The sequence below is a fragment of the Vidua macroura genome, chromosome Z, assembly GCF_024509145.1.
Source record: "Vidua macroura isolate BioBank_ID:100142 chromosome Z, ASM2450914v1, whole genome shotgun sequence".
NCBI classification, from domain to species: Eukaryota; Metazoa; Chordata; class Aves; order Passeriformes; family Viduidae; genus Vidua; species Vidua macroura.
Window position 1 is genome coordinate 63069891 of NC_071611.1, and position 11169 is coordinate 63081059.

General features: G+C 44.3%; 1 protein-coding gene across 1 annotated transcript in view; it reads right to left on the bottom strand.

Moving 5' to 3' along the window:
* MCTP1 (multiple C2 and transmembrane domain containing 1) overlaps nt 1–10173 on the bottom strand; it is a 219220-nt gene extending 209047 nt beyond the window's left edge. The window contains exon 1 of the mRNA XM_054002904.1: nt 8751–10173. Within this exon, the coding sequence (XP_053858879.1) occupies nt 8751–9329 (579 nt within the window). The 5' untranslated portion in view covers nt 9330–10173. The remainder of the gene's footprint in view (nt 1–8750) is intronic.
* Nucleotides 10174–11169: the final 996 nt, after the last annotated feature.

The window sequence follows — 11169 nt, forward strand, 5'->3', positions numbered from 1 at the left end:
TTTATAAACCTCTAAAATGATCCTTCAGGTCGTTCCAATGCAATCCACTCTTCGATTGTTTGATTTTATTGGCTCAAATTACTACACACAAAAGCAAATCAGTAACATCCAAGCAGAGCACAAAGGAACAAGATTGCTCACCATCCTTATTAATTACCTGACTTGATAAGACATAGTATTTCTCCTCATCAAAAGAGTCACTCAAATGAAACATGAGGTGCCTTTACTGACAAAAATCCCAGTATTGCAATATTTTAATCCCCAGATCTCACATCTCACACTGAGTCTGAACCTTTCAAAACTAGACGTTTTGACAGTGATGGTATATCATTGTTGCCAAGCTTTTGAAATATGAAACCTCTGGCCTTCTGGCAAGGTATGAATCACTGTCATGGTTACAGGAAAAAAGAGTGCCTAAATGGGTGTAGCCAAACCATGTATTCCACACTCACCTACATTATTCTTGATGAATTGTTAACGGTGGATCATTTCCAACAGCTGCTCAGTGCACACCCAACATGCCAGGCTGCAAGCCCTGAGTGGCAGGACAGCATTTCTTTGTCTTCACATAGTGACTCAGAAGTTAAAATAACACCCAGCCTAAGGGGGTCATCTCTGCCAATGGGCCATAATGGCTCAACAGTCCCAATGGGCAGCTCTACCAACTTAGATCATCAAGGACTCCCCAAAACATCCCATGACTCATGGGATTATACCAATCCATTGCGGAATTCCCGCCCTGGAGAAGGTCCTGAACATTCCTGCCTGAATCTGACCATATATAACCGGGGTTTTGGGACTGGGAGAACAACCACCACCAATGGGCATCCAGAGGGGGAACCCAAATTTCCACATGACTGCTTTCCATAAGACCACAGCCATCATTTTAGCAGCCCGGCAGCTACTGCTTAAATGGACTGCAACTACCACCCCAACAAACAGGGGCCAGGTTGTACTCTGACTTTGTCAGTTTAAGCCAGTGTTTCTGTACTTTCTGCCTTTATTGTAATTTTCCTATTAAATTGTAACTCCAACTTGAAATCTCTCACAAGGTATTTGTGTGGAGTTAATTTCCCCTGCTAGTTACCTTCAAGCCAGCACAGTCACTTACCCCATAAGACAATATATACAAATACATTCTGGTATTTGTATATTCTACATATACAAGATAATTCTGGTACACTTGCCATGGTTTGCTATCAGTTCACACTTACAGAAATACACTGAATGGAACATACACTGAGCAGAACACAAACTTCATATAAAAAAAACCTGGACTAAAGGTGATCTAATTTGTCATTTCCATAAATTAAGTCTACCATAGATAAAAACCGGGGGAATTCTGCTTTCTCTTACAAGGAAGAGATTTCCTTTTTAAACTTAAAAACTTCGGGTATTACATTATAGCTACTCTTTTATAATTACCTAGAAGATAACACTTGTAGTATCCGAGATCTAGGATAGATAGTAAGATTAGAGAGGAAAAGGAAAATACAGTCTTCATATCAATGGTAAATTCTCAGTCACCTTGCCAAAGACCAGAAATTTATCAAAGAAGGGAGAAAAAAAAAAAAAAAAAAAAAAAAAAGACACTTGGGTCTGTTCATTTATAAGCACATAACACAAGACAAACCAGTTAAGCTAGAACTTCCTACAAAACTGGTTGCAAAATGACATAGTGTCAGTCTTAAAACTGTTTTAGTCATATTTTTTATAAAACACTAGAAAGTAGAAAGTAATTCTCTCTGGAACAATATAGTAACTGATCATAAGTCTTACTGGAATGACTAAGTAAGAGTTGGAAGTCACTTGAAATCCAGATAAAACCCCTGAAACTTAAGCACTTCACAGCAGAGTCACTTGTTACAAAATAAGCATTTATTTGATCTTTCAGAGCAAGGACTGTGGCAATTCCTATCGTCCAAACACCTATTATTCTCAATATAATTATTTTACAATAAGCACATTTATATATAAGCAGCAAATGCAAAGGGTGAGGAGAAAAGGAAATAAAGTTTAAATGAGGTCATTGATAAATAGCTGCAATTAGTTCACTTTAAAATATCTAAATAGTATACATGAGGATAAATGCAAACTAGGCAATACTGAAAAATCATGTAGCTCACTTTGAAAACTCTGCAGATCTTTAGTTAATTAAGCAAATCTCATTCAAGATATAACTAAATACAACTGTATTGTGCCATATCTTAATTTCTCTTCCAGTAATATATATACACTGTACTAAAATACCATAAACTGACAGTCTGGTCAGATGCTTACAGAGCATAAGAAACAGATTAGTACACCTCAAACTGCTGAAAGATTAGCCTTTTATTAGAGATTAATACAATGAAAAATTGGGTAATACAGAACATCCCTTAACAAAATCAGATGTCTAATTAAACTCTTGGAGAAACAAATAGCTTTGATCAGTTGCAAAAGCTGTCTTACAAGAAACAAACAGCAACAGCATTTTACTCTTGGTTGCTATTTCTGTGTAATTTAACCAGCTCCATGGTCTTCTCATTCAGCCTAAACATTTTTTCATCTACTCATTCCCTGTGTGTCAGTGGCCACATCACTAAAAGCAAGTGTTCTCCTGTTTTCTAAAATATTGCCCTCTCAATTTTCAGAATTATGCTGCTCTCAAATCATGCTCCAAACACCTGTGCAAATTAACTCTCTCCAACGCTTTCTGTTTTGTACCAGCATTATGTCAGGAAAAGGTAATTAATCCTTGACAGTCAGCAGTTTTCAAATTTTCTCACCACCTTCATCTTTCTCAGTGAAATTAAAGTAGCAATTAAGATCCTCCTGGGTGACATTATCTGTGTAGCTTTTCATTGACATTTCAGCCTTTTGTCTTTCCTTGTTCTTTTTCCTTCTTTGGTTGGATCAATTACATACACCAATTATAACAAACAAACTAAATTTTTCCCTTTTGTAACTTCTTTGACTCACACAGCTCTGAACCAATTCATTCTGGTATAAGCAGAGAAATATGCATGGCATGCCAGTCTGGTCTTCATTGGCTCTGCATCCCACTCCACACTGAATTCAAACTCCCCTCTCTTCTCTTTAGGCTTCTTCCCAGTTCAACCTGTACTCCTTTCTATTAATTATGATCTCCTTTCTCTTTCCCAGAGACAAGACAATGCTCTTTGCCCAGAAAGTGCAACATCTCCTAATACAACACAGCTCACTAAACTCCCATTCTTTCTGCAGGTCCTTCTCCTTCTGCAGTTCACCCTCTTACGTCAACTTTATTGACTAATAGTTATCTTTATTTGTAAGAATGGGAAAGACCCTGTACCTGGATGCATATCCAGTTTTTCACTTCATCTTATCTCTCATCAGTCTGTATTATATATTCGAGACCAGTGTTTCCCAATCCCTGCTTATTAATGAAACAAATAGCTCCATGTGTCACAAAAATAATGAAACTTGCTTCCTTATAGCTAAGAAATTAGAGGTTGAGCAGCAGCCCTAGCCAGACCCCATCTTCTCTCTGCAAAAACCCCAGTGCTTTTCTGTTGCATCCTGGGTTTTGGGTTCAGATTTGGGGTTCTGGTCTTTGTTAGCTTACCAGTTCCATGTATCCTCGTGCATCCCCCATGTTATTCCCCCCACAGAAGTTAGCCCCAGGCTGCTGGCCACTGGGTATTCTCCCCTGCCACTCCTGTGCCCACTTCCCCGTCCAGTCCCCGGCAGTTCCGTGCTCGTCACCTCATTCTCACGGTCCCACTGGCCCTGAACCCCTGTGTCCACCCTCGTCGTGTCCCCACTGGCCATTGTGGCAACGTCACCGCCACGGCGTCTGTGTTCATTGGGTGGAGAGCTCCAGTCCTCCCCTGTCCCACCCCTAGATCCCTCTGCGGCACCCCAGCCTCGGGGCCAGATTTGTCCAAGTGAGGCTGGGAGCGGCCACGGCTTCTCCATTGTGGCTCCTGCGACCAATAAAGCGCCCAGTCGTGACACGGACGGGTTTGAACAATTCCCTGCCTCTTTGTTTCCTTCCCTCGCCCCAACAACAAAGCGCGGCCAGCCCACCCCGGGGCGCAGCCGCAGAAGTGCCTGGAAGTAACGGCGGCAACGACCCTGACGAGGAGCCGAGGCGCCAAGCCGTGTTCTTGGGAGCCGGTCGGGGTGGGAAAAGTGACGCGCTGCCAGACTCTTCCACATCTCCAAGTTATTCACATAGCCGCTCACAGAACTGGAAACATTGATGGAAGGGGTTAAGAACCTGTCCACTCTTTCGGTGTAATGGATCAACCTGGACACATTTTAAGAAGTCATGAAATTACAAAATTTGTTGTTTTCAGATTTGTTGTTATCTTGCAAGAAAACACACTGGAGAGAAGTGCCCATGAGAGCTCTCACTGTGGCAGTCAGACTGCAGCCTGGACATCCCTTCAACCAAGAACCCTCTCCCTAAGCCCTCTTCATGTTCACTATTGATTCAATATGACATACCACCAGATCCATGTTCTTTGAGTAAGACAGTGAAACACTTGTAGGGTCTCTATTCCTGCAAATCTTAAGACCAGGGATATTTTCACCTTCCCGGTTTTTACTAAATTACTGTGACAAAATACAAGCGACATAAAACTTTTCATGCAAAGCTATGTCTCACATTAAAGAAAAAGGCCATGCTGGCACAGGCATTGTCAGATAAATTCACGCTCCAGCTGGCACAGAAAGGAAAATTAAAAGGGACAAGTAGAAAAACCCTTGTCTCACTGCCTTGGCAGCACACTCAGACACTGGAAGCATTGCGTTGCTCCTGTGGTATTGTTGTCATCTCCTGTCCAGGGGACACCCCAGGAGTCATCCATCACCATCATCTAAGTCCTTTAAGGATGCAGCACACATATGGCTCTCAGCTACGTGACAGTGACTGGCTGCCATGTGGAAGGTTGTGGAAAGTTATGAAAAGTTTGGCCAAGGAAACCTGTCTCATCATCTCTGGAAACTGGAAGGAGGATGTATAATCGCACATGTGTTATTTCTTTGTCCTAAAAACACACATTTACATTTCAGTTACTGTTTAAAAGAAACCAAAGTCCTGCCAATAAATACTTAAACTGCCCTTTCCAAAAATATTCACAGACAGCTCCAAGAAGTATTCAGTCTTCAACAAAGAACTAGGTTAGTATTTAGCACTCAAATATAATAGGTATTGTTTCATAAGACTACACTTCTGTTTGTGCCGTTCTACTCAAACCAAGATACTAAATCCTATTCAATGTAACAGAAGCTTTATTCAATACTGAAAAAACTAGGTCTCTGCTAGACTGTCCATGCCCAATGCAATAGTGCTATACCACATTTTAATGAGATCAATTTATATTGCTTGATTATGCTAAATATGTGTAAATTTCATGATAAAATCTTATATTGTAAGTCTTCCCACCCACTGACTCATGCTCCTTCTCACTGATGACAACTGTATTATTTCAGCTTAAAAGCAGAAAAAAATTGACTTATTGTGGAGTTTTTATTTCTCTCCACCATCTCCCTTAAGATATGTAATAGATCTTTTTGTGTGCAGATTTGCTAAAATATTCAACAGTCTTGATCCAAATGAGGCAGTAGCATCTGCTTGCTCTCTATTCCAATAAAATTTTACATATATTTTAAAAGAAGTTGCAATTTTATGTTGATTTACTTTTAGGTAATTTAATCTCATTTTAATGATTCTGATATCCTTTTTTTTAATCTTTGGGCATGTAAGGCTGCAATGAAAAACAATGAAAATCCAGGCACTGCTGTATATCTGTGCTGCTGTGTTCTGGTTACAGATAAAATGGCATAGGGCTTTTAATGCTGTTTATTCCATACTACACACATCATCGCTGTGGTCCTAGCAGGAAAAGACAAGGAGCAGGAGGGGAAGTGCACCATCTTGCCTGGCTCTCTCCAGAGAGAAGGTATTGGGATATGGCAGGTGGACCCAGCCCCTCTTCACCACTGTCAGTCCCTTTCCCATTCCTCCAAGCAGTGGCTTTAATCTGTGGTGCTGAAGGACAGCAATGCCGATCCAGGACAACGGTTCCAGGGAATATTTGAAAAGAGAGAGAGAAGAGGCAGCACAGAGCCAAGCTCAGCTGAGCCATTCAGAGCTGAAGCCCCAGCAGAGCCAAGTGAGTGGTGGCAGGGCCAGAGAAAGCTGTGCAGAACAGAACTATTGGAGCAGTCCGAGGTGGCAACATGGTGTAAGATTCAGAGCGGATTGCCTGCCCTACTGAGACTGGGCTGGGGGATGCAAACATTAAGCTACTGGAGCTCTCATGGTCATATTGCCTTTGTCTGAGTGCATACCAGGCACTGTCTTTGGGAAGCACTTTTTCTTTTGTTGCCAGTAATAAATGCCATTTTGTGGGTGGGACACCCTCTTTTTATATACTTTTCTCACTCCTGATATTCCTGTGGTTATTGTGATTTTAGTAAATTGTTATTTTAACTTATAATCTCTTATTGTCTCTCCATTGTCAGAAGGCGCAGGGGGGGAGGGAACAGCTTGCTTGGAGGTTGGTTCCCTGCAGTTGTTAAAACCAGCACATGCTGAAAGTAAAACCTGGATTTGAAAAATGTAAGTTATTCCAAACTCATGCTACCAGACACGTAATCCCAAATCCTCAGAAGGGTGTAAAGGCCACGACTGAGGGACTTTACTGCCCTGGGATAGCCTGTAAGCATGCAAGACTTGACTCCTGCGGTACACTGAAATGGAAACTCCAGCTGCTCACAGTGGAAGGCCTTGCTCTGTTAACAGATCACTGAAGAGTACCAGGCATACTTGAAGACAATCAACAATGCTTTACAGTTGGAGTCTTACTTCTCCAAATGTCCTATAACTCAGTGGAGCTGGTGAATTAAACTAGATTTAATAACCCAAGTAAGATTATACTTTAGAGTTGAGAAAAGAAGTGAATGCGCTTATTATGAAATAGCAGGAAAACTACTCTGTTTCAGATCATCCCTCTGAAACAAACACAATCAGCAGCTCTGCAAACTTCATCACCACACAAGCAAGCTTTTTTATTACCAAAACCAGCATATCTGGTATCCAAGCACAGCCCAAATTAATACTAGAAAACACTTGGAGGAATTGGTCATAATCCTTCTAATTAAAAACAAGTGTTAGAAAGCCTAAATTGATTTTATTTAGCAGTATTCTTTCCAAATGCTATGACTGTACCTTGTTCTAAACAAGAGTAATGCCCTCACAACTAAAAAGCATTTGACATGTTTTGTAAACAAACATTTACAATTCTTTACTAAACACAACAGTACAACAAGAAGAAAGAACTTCAGCAGAACTGAAGAAAGTCACACATTTTCATATTGCTAGATACAGCAGTCTTTAAAGCAGAATAATGTCCTGTTGTCTCAAACAATAGTACTTAAATACTTAAAATGTGCAATACATTCTTGTGAGCCAGTGGTTTGAGGAGGAAGGGATTCACTACTGCAGGGAAATGCCTACTTTATAGACACCTGTCACAATAATCCCACCTCAATAAGCAATGATCTAAACCCTCTACAAGTGTTATACAAGAGATAACCACAGCAGTTTTCAGTCAGGCCAGTGATTATAACCAAAGCAGCCCCATGACATAAAGTTAAGTCTAGGCTGCATCTTCATTTTGAAGATGAACTCCTTTGAATTCTGCAGAGGGACATTAAAGTCACTGACCTTCAAGGTACACTTGCAAATTGCTGCGGAAGTACTGTCATTCGTCATTAGCATAGGTACTGCTCTGGCAGCAGTCAAATGCATTTATACAGCCTATTTTTGACAACACATGTCTTTTACTTCAGCTACTCATTTCTCCCTGATTATGACCTAAGACAATTTATAATAATATGCATTAGTCAGTTATTCCTGAGAAAGGTGGATGACTGCTTAGAATTACACAAGATCCAAAAATACTCATATGTATTGCACTTTTCTCACAGTAAATTTATTCCAAGATTCAGCAGTCCCTATCAACAGTAGCTTCACCACGCAATTTAAAAACTGATAGTTTAACTGGAAGAGTTATGGCTTTGTTTACTGCCTTCTCCCAACAACCAGAACGAGTCTCATAGCCTGAACTGACAGCTGCCTGAGACAGTACCCAGCCAAATAACACAATCTATTAAATGTGTACTAGTGGTCGTCGTTTGTGTGTCTTGCAGAAATCAAAATACATAATTCAAATTTCGATAACCAAACAAGGAAAAAAGCCGAGGTCACCTGAGGAAAAGTCGTGCTGCACCTGTTAAGGAGCAGACACCAGCAGAGACTGCCCTCACAGACCTGCGAGGCGTGAGAACGAGGGAAGCCTGACTCCAGCCTCCGAGACACCTTTCCTCTGCATGGTTTATGCAATGAAGGTCTGAGGGAGGTCGCTCCTGCAGCGGAGCAGGAGCACGGCTGGCAGCGGTGCTCCCACGCCTCGGGCCCACGACACCCACCGCCTGTCACGGCGGGCTGGGGGAATGCAGGGCACCGAGGCGGGATGTGGGCGGGAGCCGAGCCGTTTCCCTCCCTTAGGCGAAGGGCACTCCTCAACAGCGAGAGAGCGGGAGGAGGGCTGGGATTCAGCTGTGGCTGTCTTTCGCCTCACCTCAGCTCCCTTCCCCAGCGGTCGCCCTCCCACCGCTCCTTACCTCAGCTCCCTTCCCACCTCCTCTCCGTTCCCCAGGGATTACCACCCCTTCCGCCCAACCTCCCCACCCGGCCCTGTACGCAGGGCACTCACTGCGCTGCTGTCGCCGTCCTCCGTCCGCTGGTCCTGGATCCTGCCGGCAGTGGGCGAGCCCTGCAGCAGCTGCTCCAGGCAGGCGGTACTGGGCAGCGAGGAGCTCTTCTGGTGGGACAGATGCGCCCCGGGCCGGCGCCCCTCCCTGCCACCCGCCGTGCCCTCACAGCCGGCGGCGGTCTCCGGGCGGCGGCCGGGCGGCGGACCCTTGCCTTGGGGAAGCAGGTGCTCCCGCAGGCGGCGCAGGGCGGAGCCGGACTCGGCGGCCGGCTCCAGCGTCTTGGCGGCCGAGCAGCATAGGTTGGGCTGGGAGGACGAAAAGACACGGTCTAGCACTTGCCGCCGCCGCTTGAAGCCGCTCCACTTGCCACTGGGCTGGAGTTCCCCCTTGCTGCCAGCCGCCGGCGGCGGGGCGAGGGGCTCCGCAGTGCGGCGCTCGGCTGCTGCCCGCCCGCCGCCGCTCCGGCCCTTGCCCCCCAGCTGCAGGTTCTTCCACAGCCGGGCCTGGAAGGAAACCGCCGGCTCTGGTTCGCTAGGCTTCTCCCCTGTTATCACTCGGGGCTCCTTGCCCGGCTCCATCCTTCTCGTCCTGCGACGGGGGCGGCGGTGGCGGCAGCAGCAGCAGAGCCTGCCGGAGCCTGCCGCCCTTTCTCCGGTGCGGTGCGGACCGAAACGGAGCGACGCCCGCTGCCGGAACGAGCGCAGGGCTCCACCGCACCGCCCCCCGCTCAGCGTGGCGCGCCCGAGGGAGGATGGTGTTGCAGCCGTGATGTTGAAGATAAAGGAAAAACAAAACTGCCACCCTGGCCCATCTGGGCAGAAAGTTTGCCACCCTAAGCCCACCACCACTCTGGGTGGTCCTTCGGTAGCGGCGGGCGGCGCGAAGCCTGGCAAAGAAAGTTATCGGCGCGGTGCAGGGGGAGCAGCGGCTTGCATACAGATAGTGCGGCAATACACATGAGGATTTGGCAGGAGGGGCTTGCCCTGCCCTCCTGTTTCCTGCGGTGGAGACGGCTTCCCCGTACGGGATGATGGGAGGCCGCGGGTGGCGGAGTGACAGTGCCCGGGTGCTGCGCTCCCCATGGAGCCGGAAAACACACAGATCCTGGATGAAGATGGGAATCTGAGACGGCTCTCTGTCCAGCAGGCATCATCCCCGACCCGCAGTATCTTTGTGGAGGGAAGGTTCAGTGGGATTTCCTCATGTACGTACAGAACGCGCTGCGGGAAATACGGGCCTCGTCACCGGCTGTGTCCTTCGGCAGCGGTGTGTACTGAGTGAGAGCCCGCCCCGGCAGGACCCGCCAGGTATCGGGGAAAAAACCTCAGCTCGTCTGCCGCTCTCGTCTTTTTTAAATTAAAGAAAAAGTTTTCTTATCATAGCATGCTGTACTAGTAGCCCCATCACTACATTTTTGATGTTTCTTTTTTAATTAAAATCATACCAGCAGTGTGATTTCACAACAAATCTTTTATGTTCCATGAAAGAAACTAGCAAAAGAAATCTTTTTTTTGTAGAGTGCGCCATACCTTTGTGCAGTGTGCTTTTGGGTTTCATTTAAAAAGACACTTCTCACAATGGAGGACTTGGCCTCTTATATTCAACTTCCCCAATAAAGTTTGCAATCAGACATTTGACAGTACAACTTTTGCTGAACAGAATATGAGGAAAATTAAAAGTACTGCGAGAAAATAGTTGCTTCCAAATCATCAGGGCCTTGGGAATTCAATCTACAATATTTGAGAAAATAGCCAAAATAACCTCGGAACCACTGGCAGTTATTTCTGAGCAGTCCTGCCAATTAAGTGACATTTTAGGATCAGAAAAAAAGCCAAAGATAGTAACAGAAAAAAGAATAAATTAAAAAGTTTAAGATAGAAAATTATATATAAGTAACTGACTTTGATTCTTCTAAGTGAATCCAAATAATCCGCTTCTAACTACCTGAAAGCAAAAGCATGAGGTAGCAAAGCTCAAATGTATGAAGGTCTGGAGGAAGCTTATGTGTCCAAATGTCTGAGTTGACATCTTTAAATCACATAAGGAATTTGCTAAAAAAAAAACTCTTTAAAAGAGTTGTTTCTTGTAAATAATGAGTTTACTCAGTGAGCAGGAATCAAAAGAATAAAAAACCAATTTTGTTCGCCAGCTACACTAGGAACAGTGAAATAGGCTGAAATTTATTTCAATATATTTATCTGCCTTGTGTTCGACTCAAATTTCCACCTTACACTTAAAATATAAAATAAGCAGCTTTTCAGATCAGTTTTCTGTTAAAGTGACGACTTCTCACAAAAACAGCAGATACAGGAAGACTGCAGCAGTGTATTCTGAAGATCTTACTTTACTAAATATACTGAACTACTCTCATACCTTTAAATGACAGTTATTTTAACCAGCGATCACATTTTCCTATTA